Source organism: Orcinus orca, chromosome 17 (genome assembly GCF_937001465.1).
Source record: "Orcinus orca chromosome 17, mOrcOrc1.1, whole genome shotgun sequence".
NCBI classification, from domain to species: Eukaryota; Metazoa; Chordata; class Mammalia; order Artiodactyla; family Delphinidae; genus Orcinus; species Orcinus orca.
Genome location: NC_064575.1, coordinates 49,477,275 through 49,500,978, shown reverse-complemented (window position 1 = coordinate 49,500,978; position 23,704 = coordinate 49,477,275). Strand labels below are relative to the sequence as shown.

The window sequence follows — 23,704 nt, the reverse complement described above, 5'->3', positions numbered from 1 at the left end:
CTTTCTTAATTCCTTCAGTATTTTCATTATCTATTTTTTGAACTTGGTGTCTATCAGACTGAAGAGATCTGTTTGTTCTTTCAAAGGGGAGTTCTCTTGATACTTTAACTGGGGGTCATTCCTCTGCTTCATTTTACTTGTATTTCTCTTACTCTGAGTTTAGGAGAAATAGTTATCTATTGTGATCTTGGAGGGCTATGTAGGAGCGTCCCTGTTTAGCCTGCGTGGGTTTAGTATTTTTGGTGCGAGGGCTCTGTTTAGTATGGATGCCTGCCACCTCTTTCCTCAGCGTGTCCTTATCTCCTTGATAAGGGGGTGTGACTGGTGGTGTGACCAGCGCCTGCACCGGATGTTAAGTGGGGCCTTCTTTTTGCTCTTTGGTTGTTATAACCCTGTCAGGCACAGTATCTGCTCCCTAGTTGTTGGAGTAGAAGCCCCCAGATCCGTTTCTGAGTTGCGTTTCTGAGCTGCGGTGCGAGGTAGGTGGGATTGAAGTGCTCCCACTGGGAGAAGAGCCACTGAGTATTCCTCCGCCAGAGCTGTCTGCCTGGGAGTGCGCTCTATTGTTAACCTGTCATCCTTTTGTGCGGGCTCACAGAGTACACTGTCGGCACTGCCATCTGTCCTGCCTCAACCGTAGGAGTGCTGGCAACTGGCTCTGGTACCCCTGAGGTGGTGTTTTCACAAGGCCACCAGCGCAGATCCACTGAAGTCAGGTCCCAGGACTGCAGTAGTCTCGCACTTGGACCCTCTGTGGAAGCTATGGAGGCAGCCCAGACCTGTCCCAGCCATGGGGACACCCGTTTATTGCTCCACGTCCCGTAGTGCTGAGTTTACAAAGCTGGAGGTGGAGGTGTAAACCCGCGTCTCACACAGCCCTGAGGAGAGGTTTAGCCCTGCTTCCTAGGTTGCACAGCCTCCAGCACCTGATCCCGGAGGCCTCTGGGGCAGTGGCTGGTGCAGAGGAAAGAGGCTGCCACACTGGGCCCTGCCCCTTCCTTCGTGCGCTGCTTAACAGTGGCGCTTTGCTTCTATGGTGGGCCTGGGCTTCTGTGTACACCTCTGCTTGCGGCCGTACCGCGCTCCAGCCCCTTTGGGCTGTCTCCACACGGCCAACCCCAATCCTCTCCCCAGGTCTGTCCTCTAAACCCAAGTTTCAGCACCCAGCCCCCACGTGTACCCACGGCGCGGGCGTCTCACGCTGGGGAGCACGGAGAGGTGGCACGTGGTTGTGCTCCCATCTGAGCTGCTGATTCCTCTTCACAGCTCCTTCCCAGGGGCTCAGGTCCCATCCCGCTTCCCCCACCCCCGCCTCATCCTACACAGGTTCACGGGGAGATCTTTCTTGTCCTTTCAGGTGTTTAAGGTCTTCTGCTAGTGCTCAGTAGGTATTCTGTGAGAATACATACGTAGATGTATTTTTGGTGTATTTGTGGAGGTGAGTTCCATGTCCTTATACTCCGCCGTCTTGATTAGAGCCCTGAGATAGTACTGTTTGACAGATGAGGAAATCAAGGCTTGGAAAGGTCACACAAATAATGAAACTGGAAAGCAAAACTTTTATACCTGAGATGTACACAGAGCAAAACAAGGAAAATGGAGAACTATTTCAAATTTTAGACAATATTCAAGTTAAATATTTTAGATTAATATGTAAATTTGATGGACTGGTTGGAGGTTTTGTCTCCCACGAAGGCATTTTCCTTCCCAAGTTGGAGAAAGTTGAAACATGTATTTAATAGCTAAAGTGTGTGGGAGTGGTGGCTGTGTGTTTGTGTGCACACAGTCTAGAGCCACTAGAGGGAGCCAGGACTCAACAGAAGACAGATTTGCGCCAGCTGGAAAATGCCTAAACTGACTACATCTCAAAAGGTAATGCCAACCCAAATCAGCACTTCTAATGAAAACCTGTTTTCAGGATCATTGGGAGGACTCAAATATGAATATAAACTGAAGGTTTAATACTTCGAATCACAACTCTTATGCTTGGAAAGAATTAGATGATTTCCAGATAGGATTGTAGCCCAGGAGATGTTCTTCCTAGTTTAGCACACTGCCCTTTGGGAGGAAATTTTGATGGGAACACTTGTCTTGAAGTATTTAAACATAAGCCAAAACAAGGTGTTTTGTTTGTAAAAGCATCATTTGGCCTCAAAAATACAGTAGGTTCCATAGGATGGATGTCATTGGGGGTGGGGGGGGGTGTCTTCATTTCTTAAAGAAGCTGCCACTTGTATTTTCTTGATCCTATAAGTGCCTTGAACTGATAGATTTGAAGTCTCCTTTGACTCTATCCCAATCCCCACTTCCTTGTTTTCCCAGGGACAATACCACTCTTGTGTGTATCCTTCTGGAACATATTTTGTACTTAAATGTACATATTTATGTATCTTTGAACAACTAGCAGTGTAGTTTGTTTTTTTTTCATTTACCGAAATGGTATGCTAAACACAGTTTGCCATTGACTTTTTAAATTCATCTTTGTTTTTGAGTTTTACCATGTATACATGTAGACAATATGTTTAATTTTTTATTTTTTCGTTTGTTTTTGGCAGCGTTGGGTCTTTGTTGCTGCGTGCGGGCTTTCTCTAGTCGCGGCGAGCGGGGGCTACTCTTCGTTGCTGTGCGCAGCCTTCTCGTCGTGGCTTCTCTTATTGCAGAGCACGGGCTCTAGGCATGCGGGCTTCAGTGGTGTGGCTCACAGGCTCTAGAGTGCAGGTTCAGTAGTTGTGGCTCACGGGCTTAGTTGCTCCACAGCATGTGGGATCTTCCCGGACCAGGGCTCGAACCTGTGTCCCCTGCATTGGCAGGCAGATTCTTAACCACTGTGCCACCAGGGAAGCCCAATACATTTCTTTTAAATATTGCATAGTATTTCTGAGGTATGCCACAATTTATCAGTTCCCTCTCTGAAGATGATTTAGGTTATTTGTAATTTGTTAACTTTTATCAACTCAAGTAACATTCTTTTTCTTTTTGGACAAGAAAGTAGGATTTATTGGTGGGCATGAGTAAGGAGGGGACAGCGCCAAGGCGCTCATGCGTGCAGGGCCTGCCATTTGTCCAGAGAGCCACGATTAGGGATGTATTTGACCCCACAGGCCCCGGGATGAGCCAATTTTCTGCCACCATGTTTTCAAATTCATCTGCATTAAACTTAGTAAATCCCCACTTCTTGGAGATATAGATCTTCTGGCGGCCAGGGAACTTGAACTTGGCCTTGCGGAGTGTCTCAATCACATGTTCCTTGTTCTGCAGCTTGGTGCTGATGGACATTATGATTTGGCCAATGTGGACCCTGGCCACTGTGCCCTGGCGCTTTCCAAAGGTACCGTGCATACCTGTCTGGAGCCTAGATTGGGGACAGCATGCCAGTCATTAATGTACACTGGAAAGGGCTGTCTCCAACGTCCGTTAGGGCAACCCGTATAGGCAACAGGCTGCATACACTACTGAGGAGGCTAAAATCATCTAGTTAGATACCTGTAACTGCAGTAGCTAGAGTACAGGGTAGGGCTGCATTTTCAGTTTTACTAGGTGTTGATAGATTATACTCCAGAGGCTGCCCATTTGTGTTCTCACCAGCAGTGTACAAGAGCCCCCGTATTTTCACATCTTTACCAATGCTGTAGTCAGACATGCTAACTTTTGCCAAGCTGATTGTTTTAACCTGCGTTTTCCTGATTATCAGTGAGACTCAACATTTTTTTCATATGTGTTTTAGCCATTTCTCATGTATACATACCTTGCATTTAAAGTTAAACTTAGAATTTTACACAGTACCATTCTCTGAAGTGAATTTTAATATTGTATTAAAAAATGTAACTTGTTCACGATACATACGTTCTATGACTTTATGTATACATCCATATACATATATCAAGGTAAAGTCCAATACAAAAAAAAAAATAGTTTTCCCATGGCCAGTGTTCTATGGAAGTAAGACTGTGCAAACTTTATTTTGGAGTCAAATAAGATTGCAACACTAAGGCAGAACAAGGCAAAAGCAAATGTGTCCACAGTATATTACAGAATATCTTGCATAGCTTATTTGTTCTCACTTGATAAACTCATTTTAGGATTCTGAAAGATTTTTTTTCTCAATGAATTTATACAAGTTAGTGTGTACTTTTTGCCTTTGCTCTATAGCAAACCAGCTTTCTCAGTACTAGTTATGTTTTAGTTTACAACCTTACAGAATTAATGATAGCTTGAGCTTTTGGGGCTCTGAACTGTTTCACTGTAGTCCTTGATACAATGACGTACAAATACATGTAGCATTTTGAATCTTCATCTGTATCTCAGGCGATTTTCCAGGGCTTCCATTCTCTGTGTCATTTCTTCTAGTAAATCTCAAATTAAGGAAGAGGAATCTGAATGGCCTATATTTATTTACATTCAAATCAACCTGATTTATCTACATAAGAATTTGTGTCCTGAAAAATCTAAGGCTTTTGGTTTTTTTTTTCCCCATTTCTGTTAAGTATTTTAAAATTCTGACTTATAAGTTTATAGTAACTCATTAGCACGTGCTATCAAGACTATAAATCTGTATGGGGTTAAATACTCTTTTTTTAACTTTAAAGCCAGATATTTCAGATTTTTCTTATTAAAAATTTTAATTCTACTCACACCCCTGTTGCTTATAAATTAATTTGCCATAGCACACCTCTTGAAGCCAAACTGATAATGTTGGGAATGAGGCGAAGAGAAGAAAACAAAAGGATTAGGCCTTGGAAAGTAAGATATGACATCAGAAGAGATGAAGAAAGATGGGGAGTTTTCACCAATGATGATGATAGGACCAAAGTGTAGCAGCCTTGAAGACTTCTGACCTATGCTCTCTTATTTTTTTATGATTTTTTAGATTTTTTTTCTTTTTTTGGATGTGGACCAATTTAAAAATCTTTATTGAATTTGTTACAATATTGCTTCTGTTTTATGTTTTTTTGGGTTTTTGGCAGCGAGGCCTGTGGGATCCTAGCTCCCTAATCAGGGATTGAACCCGCACCCCTGCATTGGAAGGCAAAGTCTTAACCACTGGACTGCCAGGGAAGTCCCAACCTATTCTCTTTTCTATATAACTGCCTTATTTTCTTGTGAGGTAAACTCTCAGAGGTGGGCTGGGAAAAGGCAGAGCAGAGGAGCATTACAATAAACATTTGTCTTCCTTCCTGAAGCTTCTTAATACCCTCCACCTGCTCCCTCAATGGCAGAATGAGAGCCTGGATTCATCACCTGTATTAAACACTGTCAGATTATTTTACTTTATGGAGCATATTTCCAGTTTTCAGAGAGGGAATGGCTGTATGCTGTTCTTTATTTTATAAACCCATTTGCACAGAAATAATTCAGAATTAAACCATTTCCCTTTAGACTAGTTGATGCATGTTGAGCTAAATATCAGGCAGCTTTAATAAGCTTACTATAATTTTAAGTTCAGAGCAGTTGGCAGGGTGTGTTCAGTGTATAAAAGCACTGAGTCCTCATTTCTCCATTATCCCAAAGCATCCCTTTTATTTGTAATGTTTTAATGAATCATTGGATCCTGCTGTTCCCTTGGTAGAATGTTTCATCTTAGAGTGCTGATAAAAAAGATTTCTGCTGCCAAACAAAAAAACCCCCACCCCAGTCCTCTAAACCTACACACTGACCAGATGTGGCCGCAGTGTGGCTTGGGGCCAAAGGAAGGGTTTGGAGTTTAGGTAAAAGACTTTGAAACCTCTTCATTCTACATAAGTCTTTGCCTATACGCACTGTATCTTTAATGCACTTCAGATCTGGTATATAGCTTTCATTTCCTCCCAGCAGAGAAGGAGTTAAATAAGTTTTTTCTTTACCTTGCATACTGACTGGCTGACTGGCCTTACTGCTAAACCTCCTAGAACCAACCGCAGATAGCAGCTAAGTGCTTGACCTGTGCCAGAAGCTTGGCTTGCCCTTGGCTCTCAAGCACCTATCAGTCTGCTTAAGAAAAAGCCTTTCTTGGAGTTCACTGTTCTTGACTTTGTGGAAATGACTTCATTTGATATATACCCATATATAGAATTTTTTGAAGTTGTAATATTCTTTGCATTCCATACAGAAGCATAACATTAGAAAAGGATATAGCGCTGCGTTAATTTTCTTACTTCTTCATTTGCAAGGTTCTGGAACATTATAAGGTTTTCACATTTGCATTGATTGTGTTTTTCTGCCAAAGGACTTCCTAAGAAAGCAGATGGAAAGTGTTCAACTCCATAACCCACCAAACTTCCCAGACGCATAACAGTAGGACTGAATCAGCATATGAAGGAAACCATAATGAAAGAAATGTTCAGCTTTTTCCATGCAGCCACATCCAGTAAATACCAGGAAAGGGCTGTATGTGCTTCCAGTGCTGGAAGGGGCCTTTACTGTGGACTGCGGGAGGACTACTCCACTTTCTTTTAGTTTATTCTTTTAGTTCTCATTTTCCTTAAGTTCTTCTCTTTCCCCCTCTCCTACTTCCTCCTTTCCTGTCCTCCCTTAAGCTGAGTTTGTTGGCAAATTGAGAGGCTGATAGCAAATTACCCTATAGTAATATTTTACTTGGAATTACCTGAGGATTTTGTCGAATGGAAAAGTTTTTGTGTAGACCGTGCCAGATTGTTTTCTTCAAACAGATATCTGTGTTGCACTGCAAAATTAGAACAGGAAAGTATGTCTCGGATATTTATGGTGACTGGCTCAGATTCTGTAAAGAGAAAGAAAACTGAAGTCAAACCTGTTTAACATGGCTGTGGTTATAATATAGCCATCAGCTGTCAGAGTAAGGTACTTGGTATTCCTAGAATGGGGTACATAGCTTTATTTTGGGACATACTATGGCAGAAAGACTGTCAGCAGAGAGGCTATTACCAACTATGGCTAAAAAAGTGTAAATGTTTCCTGTGTGATGGAACAACTTTTGTCTGTGGGGAAACCATGGTGTAAGTATCAACCAAAGATTCTAAAAATACGGCTTTTAAAAAATGTACCTGTTGGCTGGCGCGCCCTCTTTGGCAGTTCCCCTGCTGGGGAATCCCGTCTTCCACCAGAGTCTTCCAGAGCTGAGAGGTAAAAGATGACCAAAAGAGTGACAGTTGTCCACATGGGCGCATGTGTTCTTTAGGAAACTGGTCCCAGACCAACTCCTTACCTACCTGCCACCACCCAGGATGTTCTGGTTTGATTTGGTAACACCACCGATTCACAAAAGCACTTGGTTCCCCCGATAATCTAAGACCTTTCTAGGGCAGTTCTCTCTAGTAAGAGAAGCCTGGATCCCTTAAATGCATCTTAAGAATATCCCCAAAAATGTTATGTCTAGAAGGTAGGGTGGGAAAAAAAAATTAAGTTTGTCCAAGGGTTAAGTTGCAGTGGCAGCAGCTCCATTTGAGGTGTTTCAGCTTAAATGAAAGAGCTTAGAGGCAAAACATTATCAAGTTGCATTAGAAATCTGAAAGGCCTTCCTTTCCTGGCCTCTTTCATCCCAGTGCTCTTTCCTGTGGAGGAATAAGACACATCACTTTGACTGGGATTTTACTGGCGACTGAAGCTGGGACAGAAGTAAAAGGAAAAATGGGCAGAACTGCTATATGCAAGGACACCCGCACAATAGTGAGCTGGAGAAAAGCACGAGGGGCTCCTATACATAAGAAATTCTAAATTCTAAAGGGCAGTTTAATGTTCTGTAAACAGAAGTAGTCCATGCAAGAGGGCATCGTTTACATTTTCATCAGTGAGCTTGGAAGGACTACCATCCCTTTCCACTCTAGTTACAGGTATATCCCAAAAGTGTGCATCAGCTTTCCTGATTCATATAATGGTTTTTTCTAGTTACATGATCATCTCCATAGGGTTTTTGTGAGGATTAAGCATTTTGCCATGTGTCAGAACACTCATCACACTGCTCAGTACAGAGCAAGTGCTCAAGCAACGTTAGCTATTATTTTGTCTTCTCTCTCCCCTATTCCACTTTTTGTGCTTAGTGTTTCTGGGCATCACTGGCCCTGCCTACAAGGGAGGCACTTTTTTGAGCACTTTGAAGGAATGGGTTCAGAATTTCTCATTCACATGTTGCTCTGTTTGCTAAGGTCTCTCCTAGACGTAAGCTATACTACCTTCACATATGCCTTTCCGTAGTTTATCACTTATCTCGCCCATCGTGCTGAAGTCTTCGGCATAGAAGAGATGCTCTTCTGTGGGCTCAGAGGCAATCTCTTGTAGTTCTTCCTCAATGGCTTTCCCTACCCCAACAGCATACATGGTTACACCTAAGGAACAGAGCAAGTTAAGAACAGGGTAGTTACACAGACATGGAAAACAAACTTTTATGGTTACCAAAGAGGAAAGGGGCGGGGAGGGATAAAATAGGAGCTTGGGATTAACAGATACACAACTATATATAAAATAGACAACAGGGTCCTACTGTACAGCACAGGGAACTATATTCAATACCTTATGATAACCTATAATGGAAAAGAATCTGAAAAAGAATAATATCTGTGTGATTATATATAATATATATGTGATATATATATAATCTGAATCACTTTGCTGTATACCTGAAACTAACACAACATTGTAAACCAACTTTACTTAAATTAAAAAAAAGAACACAGTAGTTAGAGTTGTATTCCCAGGATCTGGAAGTTGTGTGTACTGCACCCACAGCCAGCTAGATACTAATAAGTGGTGTGATTTGAGGGGTCCATGTCAACCTCCCTTTACTTTTGCATCATTTTTATTTTGGCCTTGTGAGCAAAAGACAGGGATCCAAGCGAGAGGAAGGTGAGGCATGAAGGAGGTTGGGGAGCTAGACCACCAACCTGTTGCTCAGCTCTGGACAAGGTCATTAACAAATCTTCAACTTTTCCCTGAACTAGCTTTGTGGTAAAGTAGAAAAGAGCACTACCTTATGGCTTACTAAATGAGAATCTCTTCTGGGAGAATTCTAAGAAACAGGTCAGTTTATGACCTTGTAACCTAGGTTCTACTTCTCAGAGGTACAGATAGGAACTTTAAGTGACCTGTGGCCAAGTGAAGCTGTATTCTGCCCACCCATCTTGGGAGGACAAAGCCTTGTGAGGAGGTGCTAAGCTGAAAAGGAGAATCTGCAGACCAATGGAAATCCCGTAAGTCAGAAAAAAGAACAAACCCAAGTATCAACCTTAGATTTCAAGAGGCATATGAGATTGTTCCAAAAGCTTTTCTAAACAAAATGAATCATTAGACTCCCTTCCCCAATATCTTCTTCAACTGAAAGTAAAACATAATAAGAACCTAAGTTCTGCTTGATTTTCAACATTTTTCAGCAGGTATCTTATTCTGGCTAATTCATTAGACTAGATTTTTTTTAAAAAAATAGACATAAAAATGGCTCTTTAAGCCAAAGGGCAAGAGTTGGCCTCGTTCTAAAGTCTGTGTCAGGTCAACAGCCAAGTTCAGCATATTTGTCTGAGAGCCCAGTGACTTTATGCACAGCTTCCTAAAAAGGATAACTACTATTTTAAGATTGTGTTAGCTATACGTAGGAGTAATTAAATTCATTAGAGGATGTCACTTCAGATAAATCTTGTTCATTCAAGAACCAAGTAAACATGTATCTTCCACCACCTGTCTTTGGAGGGTTCGTGGAAATTTGGGTAAGAGTAAGGTAGATTGGCTTCAATGAGACAAATAAAAGGGTTGACAACTGATTTTGGAGACAGGGTGCTTTCCCCTATACATTTTAAGAATGCAGATTAGAGGGGCCTGTGGGTTTGACATAGGCTCAGGTAAGCTAGTCTAGAAGCAGGGGAACTGCGTGTGAGCAGCCAGTTTTAAAATCCACCCAGATGATTCAGGCAGGACACTTTTTGTGGCTCCTACTCTATTGGGTTCAGAAAAAAAGAGTGACGTAAGCAATATCAATAAAACGGCCTCCTCTGTGAAGAGAGTGGCTGAATGTTGAGGTGAACCAGCCTGTGAGCAGGAACGGAGTTCACCAGTGCTATTGCCAGCACTTTCACCCTTTGTTCACTCACTCAGCAAGGACTGGTCACACATGTACTGTGTTCCATGCCTGATGGAGGCACTGAGTCCATAAAGTCTTGGATGGAGCCCTGGTTGGTACATATCCTTTCCCGCTTACAGGACCTGCTGCAGCAATGTGCCCACGACAAGTTCTTAAAGAAAGCAGCTTTCAAGCAAACTGCTTCACAACCTCAAGGTTTCTCATCTCCCCAAGGAATCCAGACACTTTCCGTCAAGCTCTCTCCACCAACCATCATAGCTTTTGGGTTTCCTTTCATCAAGAGCCATATTCCCCCGCCACACTTGACATCTAGACACAAATGAAGTAACCTCAAGTTCCCCCTGCATTATACATGGAGTCAGACAAACCTCAGAGAAGAGGCTGAGCTCTACTGAGCAACAAGAGTTTAGGGTCATGATCTTGTCTGACATTTTGATTTTCTCGAAAGTTAACTTTTGCCTCCTGCAAACACGAGTATTCGCTGTCCTAAGGCCACTGCACTCCCAGAGTGTTCACTGGAAGCATTGCTTAAAAAAGGAAAAAAACTATTGGTAAGCGTTCCTCCTACCAGGAGTCTATTTTTTTTTTTTTTTTTTTTTTTGCTGTACGCGGGCCTCTCACTGTTGTGGCCTCTCCCGTTGCGGAGCACAGGCTCCAGACGCGCAGGCTCAGCGGCCATGGCTCACGGGCCCAGCCGCTCCGCGGCATGTGGGATCTTCCCGGACTGGGTCACGAACCCGTGTCCCCTGCATTGGCAGGCGGACTCCCAACCACTGCGCCACCAGGGAAGCCCCAGGAGTCTATTTTTATCAAGCTCTTCAGGTGATCTAAAGCAACCAGACCAGTGTCTGGGAACTGTTGTGTATTTCTCTGGTTAAATAGCACGTGCAGGATTGATTCTCTGCTCTGGCGGTCACACCCTGGCTAGTAAATCACAGTAGATGATTACTCAGGTATAGTCCGCAAGATTTTCGTATCCTTCCCAAGTCCTTTAACTCCTGTGGGGTGCCTTTAAGGCCACTAGGTGGCAGTTTAGTAAAGGTGTGTAACAGTGGGGACAGGAAGCCTTTCTGTTCGCTCAAAGAATCTCACTCCTGTGGCCCCATGTGAACACCAAGTGAGTTTAAGAAACCCGAACCTTGAGTGGTGTAAACCACACCTCCATCCCATATTACCATTGGCCTGGGCTTTACTGGCCCACTCGGAGACATCATCCTGAGCCCGTCCATCTGTTAACACGATGGCCACTCTGGGCACCCGTGCGGAGAGCGGCCTGGCCCCTTCTACTTGGGTAAAACTTCTCTCAAACATGTGTTTCAGAGCCAGTCCGGTCATAGAGCCCTTGCCCATGTATTTCATGTGGGCCACAGCTTTTTTCATGTCTTTGGCCGAGCTGAAGTTTCTCAGTGTAAACTCTGTGCGGACCTGCGTGGAATACTGGAGCAGCCCCACTCGAGCGGCTTTTGGGGAAATTGCCAAGGAATCTATAATTCCAGTGACAAACTGCTTCACAATCTCAAAATTCTCTTCTCCGAGGCTCTTGGATCCATCGATCACAAAGACCAGGTCAACTGGGCCTTCAGTGCATCCTACAGGAATGAAAGGAAAGTTGAGCTAGTTAAATGATAAAAATCACTTATGCACAAGAGAAGAAAACTGGGCTTCCCTGGTGGCGCAGTGGTTGAGAGTCCGCCTGCCGATGCAGGGGACACGGGTTCGTGCCCCGGTCCGGAAAGATCCCACATGCCGCGGAGCTGCTAGGCCCATGAGCCATGGCCGCTGAGCCTGCACGTCCGGAGCCTGTGCTCCGCAACGGGAGAGGTCACATCAGTGAGAGGCCCACGTACCGCAAAAAAAACAAAAAACTGTGCTTCCACTGGAGGTATAACCACTTGGGAGAGCCACCTTTATTCTTTACATAATACACAGGACAGACAAAGGGTAGGGAGAGTAACGAGCAACAATAATGCTCAGAATTGCCTTTATATGCGGCTTGTCAAATTGTTAAAATTGTATTTTCCACAAGCAAAAACACAGCCGATGTACAAATTGGAAACCAGGTCCACACTGTACCCTGGGTCACCAGCAGCCAGGTCTGGGAGGGACTGTGTGTACAGTACTCTGAAGGGTCTGACAGCACCCAAAAGATTCCAATAACTTTACTCCAGGCGGGTGATATCACCCCGGTGCTGGCATCTGACAGACAACGGACTTGGAAAGTCTTCCAGTTCAGCTCGGCCATCACCTCTTCCAGGGAGATCTCCTAGTAACCCAGCTTGTCTCAGTTACTCTCTGTGTAGCCCTAACACTACTAATTTAGTGGACAAAGAATTGTTTATTGAGCACCTCTTTGTGTAAGGCAGTCAGTGCAGTAGGATTGCAACAGTGACCAAAGCAAAATCCCTGACACCATGTTGCTTATAGTCCAGTGTACTCTGTGCAGTGCTCCACACTGTACAACAGCTAGTTAATTATGTATCAGTTTCCTCCTCTAGTCTGCCAGTTCCTCCTCAGCAGGAGCCATTTCTCATTAATTTCTGTACCTCCAATACCTGGCACACAAGAGTTGTTAAATAAATGCTTGCTGACAGAATAAATCAAGGAGGTGGTGTCCATTGGGTAGCACACCCCTAAGTATCCTATTGACTTTTTCTTTTTTTTTTTTTGGCCAAGCCACACAGCCTGTGGGATCCTAGCTCCCCAATCAGGGACCGAATCTGGGCCCTCGGCGAACCTGGGCCCTCAGCAGTGAAAGCACGGAGTCCCAACCACTGGACCGCCAGGGAATTCCCCCCTATTGACCTTTTAAAGTTTTAAACTGAATTATCACTGTGAATTCTTTATCTATATGGAAGTTTTCCAGGCAACTCAGATGGGTGACAGTAAAAGCTTTATGCAAATACGTAAGCAAACTGGGTGTAGAGAGATTTTTTTGTTATTTAGGGCTGCATAAGAAAAATTTACAGATCCCAAATGAATGATCTCATTTCAAACAGTCTACAGTACGCAATGTACATTCTCTTTTAGATATCAAGCAGCTGTCTAATATGTGAAAATGAAGCACAGCAACATTAGGAAGTAAAGACACACATGCAAAAATATTTCTATTCCTGGGCTTAACTAACATGCTAATGTAATTGTGTGTGTGTGTGTGTGTGTGTGTGTGTGTGTGTGTGTGTGTGTGTGTGTGTTGGAAGAGTTGGGTTCCTCTCTTTCTTCATTAAGTGCTTATCCTCTTTACCCAACCTATTGATCTGTTACTAATGAAAGAGGAAAAGGCCAATTCAGAGCTTCATTTACATTCATAGCCTGAATCTCAAGGACTGTGCATGTGACTCTCCAGCAGATTTCAGAAATAGTGAAATAATTTTCCAGCAGTGAATCTGTTTTCTCTTCTTCCCCATATACTCTTTTCTTACAGAATGAAACCAACACCTGCAGCCTCCATGCATAGAGGGGTGTAGAAGGCTTCGCCAGGAAACAAGAATCCTAGGTTGAGTGGAAGAGCATCAGGGTGAGAGGTGCCAGACTCTTCACTTTTAGATCCAGGGAGAATGACAGTCCCTCTTGCTGGCTACTTGTTTGCAGGAAGGTCACTCAGCTTTCCTTGGATGTTTTCTTTGGGTAGTTAAGTCAATGAGACTGGAACGGAGCAGCGTTTTGCCTTCTGAACTTAATTTTCACAGAGTTCCAGAATTTCAGGGTTGGACAAGACCTTTAAAAGCCACTGGTCCAGCCACCCCTGTTGCTCACATCTTTACTGCATCCCTACCCAGTAGCCATTCATTCAGCCTGGACCTGAATACCTCTCCTGATGAGGAACTCATCACTTCACCACTGAAGCCCCATCTGTAGACAGCTCTGCTGTTGATGATTACATTTGTAGCTATCATTTGTCGAGCAATTGGAATGTGCCAGCACTGGGCTAAACACCTTTAAATACATGATATCATGTATTCCTCATAACGATTCTGTGAGGTATTGTCTTCATATTATACGAAGAAACTGAGACTCGAGTTAAATAATTTCTCCAAGGTCACACAAATGTATGAACAGGGTGTTCAAATCCAGGTCTGTCGAAGCTCATGATCTTAACTAATTAATCACACAGCTTCTCTGAGACAAAGTGTCTTTGTCCTCATACTCAGCTGTAGCTTCTCCCCAATGTCCTTTCTTTCCCTGGGGTTTGGGGGGGGAGTGTCATATAAATAATGGGTGAGGAGATTGTCAGTTTGGTATTTGAAAGGTACCTCAAGTCTTTTTTTCTACATAGATCTTCCTTTATTTTTCACTTGACATCATATTGAACTTCCCCACCATGATGCTTTCTAAATCTTGTCTCTATCCTTTTTCTTTATTTTTTTTCTAAAAAAAAATATTACATGCACATGGAACAAAGTTCAAACACTACAAAGGGTATCTATATCTATATATCTCCATCTCTATCTACCTATATAGCTATGTCTATATTGAGAGAGAGAATATAGGTTAGAGAGAGCCTTTTGCAAAATACATCAATGGTAACATACTATAAAAACCATTCAGCACCATGCTTTTTTCACCTAAAATATCTTGGGGATACATCTAGAGCTGCTTCATTCCTTTTAACAGCTGTATAGTATTCTATTGTATAGATGTACCATTATTTATTTAATCAGTACCTTATGGATAGACATTTACCTTATTTCCCATTTTTGCTACTGCAAATAACGCTGCACAAAATATCCCTTTAAATATGGCTATGTGTTCTTATGTGATAAGAACACATGCACTTATCTGTGGGATAAACTCCTAGAACTGGAACTGCCTTTAAAATATCACCAAATTGCCCTCCTAAAAGTTGTACCAATTCAGACGCCTAGTGATAAATTTACAATTGCCTATTACAACATACCATTGCTGGAGACTTCCCTGGTGGTCCAGTGGCTAAAGTCTCCACGCTCCCAATGGAGGGGCCTGAGTTTGATACCTGGTCAGGGAACTAGATCCCACATGACGCAACTAAGAGTTCACGTGCCGCAACTAAGTGTTCGTGTGCCGCAACTAAAAGATCCCACACGTGGCAATGAAGATCCTGTGTGCTGCAACTAAGACCCAGCGCAGCCAAAAAAAAAAAAATATATATATATATACACACACACACCATTGCCAATATAAGGAATCATCAAACTTTTTGAACTCTGATAACTAACAGGTAAAAAAATGTATGGTAGCTTTAATCTCTCACTGTACATTTTCCCTTTTTTTTCTTTTATGGCTTTTATGTTTCATGTCATGTTTAGAAAATTCTTCTCTACTCTGAGATGATAAAATAACTCAAAATTTTTTCTGCTACTTTAGAGGTATTATTTTTAAGTTTAAAAGCACAAGTCTTACCTCCCTCATTCCAGATATTCTTATTCAGCTAGGATCATTCTAGCCTCTTAGCTGATAGTGAACTTACTGTTAACTAAAACCATAAGTTTTTTCATAGGTGCAGTTAAGCTCTCTCTTCCCCATTCTGTATCTATGCATACACATTTATATCTATGGTAGAAGCAGAGGTGAGGGATTTATTTCCTGCAAATACTCCAAAAAGCAATTGCTCCCAAACCAAATTAAGGCAAAAAAACCAAGTTGAGATCACTTACTTTTGCACCGTCTTCCATCCTCAGCTAGAATAAATCCCTTTGAGCATTTGCAGATGTAAGAACTGCCACGATTAACACAAATGTGTTCACAGCCGTGGTGGGTTGATTTGCAGACATCCTTCCCTGAGGGTAATGAAGGAAGTTAAGCAACCTCATCAATGTAGAAATGAACTGGATTGAACAGTCATGTCAGGACAGATCATAGAAATAATCCATTAAAAAAAAATCTCTATTCAAACTTCCTCTATAACATCCCCCTTTTCAGTCTAATACTCAGGATAGGGCATGGTAAAGGAAACCTCTCAGAAAGCTCTAGCTCCCTTGAAACTGCGTGGTCAGATGGGTGATCAGGTGTCCCGGATTTATTGTTAATTTTTAGAATTGTTCGATGTGCTTTGAGTTTTGGTTTTCCCAAGCTACTGAATTTTCCCCATAGACATCCCAAATGCTTCAGTTTTAATTTTCTGATGAACATTTCTCATGTGTGAGATACTTTAAACTCTCCAGAGTAGTTACAGCCTTTTAATCTTCACAACATCCTGTGGAAAGAGGAGGGCAGGGATAATTATACCCAAGGTATAAATGAAGAAACGAAGTTTCACAGAGTTGCCCAAGGTCGTACAACCAGTTGATGATACAGCTGAAGCAGGATGTGTCCTGAGTAGTCCTCCTCCACGGCATGAAAGCCTTTGGCTCTCTGGTTCTTTTCGGTCATTAGCTCCCTAAAAGAAGCTTCCTACAAAATTGGAATCAGTGACTACAGATCCCTCTGGAAGTGGGAATGGTGGGATTTGATTTAGCAATCAAATTTCACAGGAAGAAGTTGTGCCTTGTGTACAGTTGTGTACAAATAGCTCAACTTATTGAGCAAAAAATACATTGAATGAAGAAATGATGCACATGTGTGCCCATGCTTACAGAAAGAGAAGCATGAACAAATGGCTCAGGCAGACATAATGGGCAGAACTGCAGCCATGGGCTCTGTAGAAGGACACCCCCTTGTGAAGGCAAAACATAGGCTAGTGTAGGGAGCCCTGCAGAGTCAGGCCACGGACCCACAGGCATCCCAGAAATCGGTTTTTCAGACAGAACTTCTCACTAACAGTGGAAGCCCCTCTTCCTGGCAGAAGAATGAGGAATGAGCTCTCCCCAACCCCACTAAGGTTGACCTGTGGAGGCCCCCAGTTATTTCGGGTATCCATGAGGATATTCCCCCAAATCAACCTCAACAGCGATTGAATTTTTTTTTTTTAACTAAAAAAAAAAGAACATTCTGCCCACCGGAGCAGAGTATCACAAAAGCAAGTAGACAGTGTCAAGATCACCCAAAGTAGGGATTAACAGCTCAGAATCTCACAGTGGAGGAAAAATCCCCACCCTGTTCTTGTCTACTGCCCACCTCACTGAGCTCGGCCAACCCTGTCTCTTCTGTTGGGGGCTGTGATGGTTAACTTGATGTGTCACCTTGTCTAGGCTATGGTGCCCAGTTGTTGCGTCAAACACCAGTCTAGATGTTGCTGTGAAGGTATTTTTTTTTAGATGAGATTAACATTTAAATCAGGAGACTTTGAGTAAAGCAGATTATCCTCCATATTGTGGGTGGGCCTTATCTTGAAGACCTTTAGAGAAAAAAAGACTGAATTCCCCAAAAGGAAGAGGGAATTCTGCTTCCAGACTGCCTTTGGATTACAGCTGCAACATCGGTTCTTCCCTGGGTCTCCAGCCTGCCAGCCTGCCCTACAGATTCCCTGTCTATTTATCGATCTACACACACACACACACACACACACACACACACACACACACACACAGCCTGCCAGCCTGCCCTACAGATTCCCTGTCTATTTATCGATCTACACACACACACACACACACACACACACACACACACACAGCCTGCCAGCCTGCCCTACAGATTCCCTATTTATCGATCTACACACACACACACACACACACACACACACACACACATTTTACTGGTTCTCTGGAGAACCCTGACCAATATACCTTCTAAGTAAACTCTCAGAAAATCTGTTTTGAGTGACCTATAGAAGCAAATGATAGAATGGATAAACAAGACTCACAGAAAATCCTTTCGGCCCTTCTCGCACCTTCTGCCCTTACTTATAAGGTTTTCCAAGAAGAAATAGCACTATAACTGTTCTTTGATCCTTATAGAGATTGCTGGCAGAGATTCTAATCCCATCCAATGGCTAGCCAGGCACCGTGCTAGGCTCTGAGCACCCACACAACTCTTGTGGAAAGGGCCTATAGCTGGGAGAAAGTGAAAAGCAGCGAAAAGCCTGACAACTCAGGATCTTGACTGAGAAATTCTTGAAGAACTAAGGGTCTATTGTACTGATCACTAGCACAACAGTTTCAGAGCACCCAAGGCAGGAACTTAACAATAGTGACACTGATTATAAAGGAAGACTTTCAGTGCTTAATGAAGTTCTCCAACTGTCCAAGACCCACAGATGGAAAAGTCCGCCTCTACCTTGAAGCCACTTACTTCTGCAGTGTTTCCCGTCCTCAGCGAGTCGGAATCCCTCCAAGCACTTGCAGATGTACGACTCATCACTGTTCACACAAATGTGTTCACAGCCATGGTCTACTGCTTGGCAGACATCTTTCCCTGTGGATAACAGAGCAAGTTAAATGTTACCAACATCAATTTTCCCTGGGCTTCACCTGGGAATTTCCATCCATCTCAGCCACTGGACTCCAGGGCCACCTGAGCTCAGTGATCCATGGGGAGGAAGATAAAACTGAGGATGAACTTTAGCGGCTCCAATGCGGGCTCACTCTCCCAACTTCCTCACTATCACCGCCACCGTCATTCACCAGCACCTACTTCAGTGTCTCATAAATATGCAGTCCATCATCAGCTTTCTGCAGATGCAGTTTGTGATATCAGAAAGGAAACACTGTTGGTATGATTACTTAGGAGATTAAACCTCAATTTAGATTAGTGGCACTGAAATCTAATTTTGGCTTTTTCCCTGACATAGGACTTTGGAGAATGACTTAACCTTACCTTTCCTTTCTGAAAAATGAGAAAAATACTTTCAGTTACCCATCTTTTCTTCACATGTGAAATATGAGTTGTTCTTTGTAAAGTACTTTTGAGAAGCTTAAGAAAAAGACGACTGATAGGGGTGGGAATCATTTGCTCAGGGTTACACACTCCCCTTTGACTATATAGAGACGTGTCTTGGCCCCATCTAAGAGGCCTTGCTTTCTGAGACGTAGAATGGCCTCACCATAAGGTGGTCTCTAAGAGGGATTTGTGCCACCAGAAACAACAACAAAAATACTATTAAAGATAAAGAAACAGAGGCTCAGAGAAGTTAAGCAACTTGCCCAGCTAATAAATGGCAGAGCTAGAAGCTGATAGAATACTGGATTTCAGACTGTACATCTTTCCAGTAGAGCACACTGCCAACCTGTCGTTTCTTTCCACAGGGCATAAATGAACATCTTCAGTTGTAGCTCTGGCACTGACTTTTTTCATTTGTCCATTTGTTTGTTTTCTTTTTAATAGACTTTATTATTTAGGACAGTTTTAGATCTACAGAAGAACTGAAGATAGTACAGAGAGGTCCTATAAACCCCATACCCAGTTTCCACTATTATTAACATTATACTAGTGTGACACGTTTGTTAACAATTAATGGACCATTACTGATACAGTAATATCAACTAAAGTCCATAGCTTATTTATATTTCCTTAGTTTTTAAGCCAAAGTCATGTTTTTCTGATCCAGGATCCCACATTACATTTAGTGGTCTTGTGGCATTGGTTTTTGAGAGTAACTGATACACAGAGATCAGGACGGTGGATTTCATGCAGAGGTCAGATACAGTAATGTGAGCCCACTCCAATAAAAACTTACTTCTGCAGGTTTTCCTATCTTCACGGAGTATATACCCTTCAAAGCACTGGCACACAAAAGAGCCTCCACTGCTTACACACGAATGTTCACAACCATGGTTCCCCAAAGCACAAGAGTCCAATTCTGACAATCCAATTGGAATTAGAGAAAGAGAAAAAGAAAATGATTCATACATTAGCTACTTATTCAATCTTATAAGACATTTCAGACACCTTAAATGAAAGCAGTACTTTATCCCACAGGGCACATTTCAAAATAGAAAGCATGTCTATGAGCAAAAATTCTTAATATATAAAGAGCACATAAAATAAAACAATATGATCATCTCCATAGGAAAAATGAACAAAAGACATGGAAAGAAAAGTTACAAGAGAGATAAAAATGGCCTATAAATATTGGAAAATAAGTTCCACATCATTGATTATCATATAACTGTAATGTCAGCTTATCTACATATCTGCTTATGTATGCATGTATGTGTCCTACTTTGGTCATCCATCCATCCATCCAGTCATTCATTCATTTGTTCACGGAGTTGTGGAATATTTCATGAGTCCCTTCTCTCTGAGTCAGGTACTCTTCTAGGGTCTGGGGACAGAACAATGAATAAAACCAAGTTTCTGCTTTTGTGAAGTTTACATTTGGTGGCAAGGGTGGGAGGAAAGAGGGGGCAAGACAAACAACAGACAAACAAATATATATGTTAGATGGGGAAGGTGCTATGGAGAAAAGCAGGATAAGGGGGATGGAGAGTGCCCGCTGGTTTGGGGCATAGGGAGGGCTTGTTATTTTACATGCTGCAGTCAGAGAAGGTGACACTGAGCAGAGCCCTGAAGAAAGGGATGAGTGAATACGTAGTGTTTGGAAAGAACAGCACCCAAGGAGAACAGCATCTGCAAATGGCAGTGGTAGGAGTGGGTGTGGCACGTTTCAGGAAAGGTAAGGAGACCAGGGGGCCAGGCAAGTGATAAGCCGGGATAGACCACGTGGGAGTCACAGGCAGTGGTTGCATCTAAGTAAGAAGGGGTCACTGGATGGTTCTGAGCAGTGGAGAGACATGAACTGACTTTATTTTTAAAGGACTACTGTGCACAGAATGGGGCACAGGTAAGGCTGGAGCATGGAGAGCTGGAAGAAACCCAGTGCACTGATCCTGGTGGCCCAGACAGGCTGGTGAGAGGGGTCAGACTGTGCCTGCACTTTGAAGGTAGAGCCTACAAGCTTTGCTGATGGATTGATATGAAGAGTTTATCTTCATATGGATATGACAGAAGAGTCACAGGTGACTCTGAGGTTACAGGACTGAGCAACTACAGAAGGGCACTGCCGTCCACGTGGCTGGGGCAGCTTCTGCGGGAGCAGGTTTGTGACCCTGTGAAAACCAGGCTGATAGTTAAAAAACCCATTACTGAGGATAGGTGGGAAGTGATTTTTTATAAGAACCAGACATAATTCTGAGAGTCAACGCTATCATTTCAGATCGAGGAGAATTTCTACAATGGATATGACTTGAGGTTACTAAATAAATGCTCCAAAGTGCATAATCACTTTCACAGTCTGGCACAGACCGTACGCTTTCTTCTGAGACATTTTTGCAGTATTTCTTTTGGAAGGGAGTCCTGAGAACCACCCTATGCGTTAATTAAAGCAGCTGTTGTTGTTCTCATTTACCAGCTAGGGAAACTACAGTTTGGGAAGATTAGTGGCTTGCCAACATCAAATGCTAATAAGTGATAGCACCAGATTAAACATGTAATCTTCTGATAATAAATCCCTAGCTAAATAAATGTTTTCCCTAGCTACACTGCGTTGCTATATTGTAAAGTAAGCTTCCAAACATTAAGGGAATTGTGCTTGTCTTCGTTTGGGCAGAAGTGCTGCCAAAATCGTTGTTCAGTGGGAAGGCATTATATCAACTAACAGTATAACTGCAGAGGAGAGTCAAAGCAGAGCTGTCCCTTCCTCTTTGCTCTGAACATGACTTACTTCTCTGGGCACAATCTAGACTCATTATTAATGCAGAACATCACCCGATGGCTTGGGGTAATCCCTCACATAGTGTTGAGTGGAAATGCAGTTGAGTGATCCATAATACAGACAGCTGGCTGGCTGTGGAGGCGAGCACATTTTTCCTCACCATGAATTTATATTAAGAAGACTCCATTTTCCAATGCAATAAAATAGCTATACATAACTCTTTCAGTCCAGTCTTGCCAAGCCATAATCCAGACAGACCCCCATGGCACACCCCTTCTTCTTTTTTTTTTTTATAAAATTATTTATTTATTTATATTTTTGGCTGCGTTAGGTCTTCGTTGCTGCACGCGGGCTTCTCTTGCTGTGGAGCACAGGCTCTAGGTGCGTGGCTTCAGTAGTTGTGGCTCGTGGGCTCTAGAGTGCAGGCTCAGTAGTTGTGGCGCACGGGCTTAGCTGCTCCGTGGGATCTTCCCGGACCAGGGCTCGAACCCGTGTCTCCTGCACTGGCAGGCGGATTCTTAACCACTGCGCCACCACGGAAGCCCACACCCCTTGTTTCTGGAGCTTCCCCCGTGCCCTGTCCTGTCCCCATAGCTCCATCTCAGGCTGCAATTTTGAAGAGTAATTGTCTCGGTGCAGGGACCCTGAAAGGTCATCGTCCCCCAGCTTCTCCCACGCCAAGCCATGGTGGTCTGAGCCTGTACGAGGCAGAGTGGCACTGCTATCCTTTATCAGGAGCCTGCTGAGCCCGAAGCCCCTGTTCTCAGGGGCCGTATTCACTCTTGCTGCAGACTATCCCAGGAGCTCCCACCCCAGCTTCTGAGCTCTCCTGGGCTTTTGTACTAATAGCTGTTTGGAAATTTTGTTGTGTGCATGCTTTAAAAGCATGTAGAGAGTTTGGGTTTTTAACCTTTCCCCTCCTCACCCGCTTACAGCATGTGATCAAGAGAGAGGAGAGCTGCGGTTCTCAACCTCTGGTGAGCATCAGCCACTTGCAGAGATTATTTTAAAGGCAAAACAGGCCCATCGTTCAAAATTCAAACATATTAAGGGCGGACTTCCCCTATGGAGGGATAGCTGGCAATATCTACCAAAAGTACAAAATGTACCTTTGACCCGGCAACTTCAGTTCTGGAATTCTCTCCTGCAGATACCCTGGCACATATGAAGTGTATCAATAATTTGATATACTTTTTTAAAAAAATTATTTATTTTATTTATTTATTTTTGGCTGCATTGGTTCTTCGTTGCTGCATGCGGGCTAGTTGCGGTGAGCGGGGGCTACTCTTTGTTGAGGTGCGCGGGCTTCTCATTGCGGTGGCTTCTCTTGTTGCGGAGCACGGGCTCTAGGCACGCAGGCTTCAGTAGTTGTGGCTCACGGGCTCAGTAGTTGTGGCTCACGGGCTCTAGAGTGCAGGCTCAGTAGTTGTGGCACACGGGCTTAGTTGCCCTGCGGCATGTGGGATCTTCCCAGACCAGGGCTCGAACCTGTGTCCCCTGCGTTGGCAGGCAGATTCCTAACCACTGCGCCACCAGGGAAGCCCCGGTATACTTTCAAATTATTCACGGCAGCATTGTTTGTAATAACGAAAAGTGGGAAACAACCCAAGTGTCCATGACTACTCAGGAGACAAGCTGAATAAATATTCTGTACAATGAGACACTTGCTCCCGACATGGCTTCCCCAAGAGTGAGTGATTCAAGAAGTGAGAGAGAGCTCCCAAGAGAGCAGCCACAGTGTCTCTGATAACGTAACTGGAGAAGTGACCTCCTTGTTATTTCCATATGCTATTGGTCACACAGAGCAACAATGAAGGAGGGACTACACGTGTGTGAATTCAGGAGATGGGGATTGCTGGGGGCCGCCCTGGAGGCTGCCCACCACCATTCCTGATGGGAAGTGGAGGTAGGGGATGGGTGGAAGGGTAAGAGTAGGAGCCAAACTTCTTAATGTACGTCTTTTCGTATTGTTCTGATTTTTAAACCATGTAAAAACCTTTTACCTATTCTAAAAATAGAATAAACTTTAAACAAAAAAACTTACAAAAGTATTCCTCTTGCTCACCTTTGACACACTACAGCATTATTTTCAAAGGCTGCACCATGATTCATTTAACCAGTTTCTTTTTTTTTTTTTATAAATTTATTTATTTGGCTGTGTTGGGTCTTCGTTGGTGCGAGCG

At 43.3% G+C, this 23,704-nt stretch overlaps 1 protein-coding gene and 1 pseudogene across 3 annotated transcripts in view; both read right to left on the bottom strand.

The window, feature by feature from the left end:
- Nucleotides 1-3,396: 3,396 nt before the first annotated feature.
- LOC117203518 (uncharacterized) lies at nucleotides 3,397-3,504 on the bottom strand (annotated as a pseudogene).
- A 281-nt stretch (nucleotides 3,505-3,785) lies between these two features.
- MATN2 (matrilin 2) overlaps nucleotides 3,786-23,704 on the bottom strand; it is a 155,336-nt gene continuing 135,417 nt past the window's right edge. For 2 of the 3 annotated variants that reach the window (XM_033438230.2, XM_033438233.2), the window contains 9 exons: nucleotides 19,545-19,667; nucleotides 18,161-18,283; nucleotides 15,649-15,771; nucleotides 11,194-11,607; nucleotides 8,124-8,276; nucleotides 6,999-7,070; nucleotides 6,581-6,715; nucleotides 6,110-6,208; nucleotides 3,786-4,346 (listed from right to left, as the gene is read on the bottom strand). In XM_033438230.2, the coding sequence (XP_033294121.1) occupies nucleotides 4,291-4,346; nucleotides 6,110-6,208; nucleotides 6,581-6,715; nucleotides 6,999-7,070; nucleotides 8,124-8,276; nucleotides 11,194-11,607; nucleotides 15,649-15,771; nucleotides 18,161-18,283; nucleotides 19,545-19,667 (1,298 nt within the window). In that variant the 3' untranslated portion in view covers nucleotides 3,786-4,290. The remainder of the gene's footprint in view (nucleotides 4,347-6,109; nucleotides 6,209-6,580; nucleotides 6,716-6,998; nucleotides 7,071-8,123; nucleotides 8,277-11,193; nucleotides 11,608-15,648; nucleotides 15,772-18,160; nucleotides 18,284-19,544; nucleotides 19,668-23,704) is intronic. The other variant, XM_033438232.2, reaches the window with a different exon arrangement.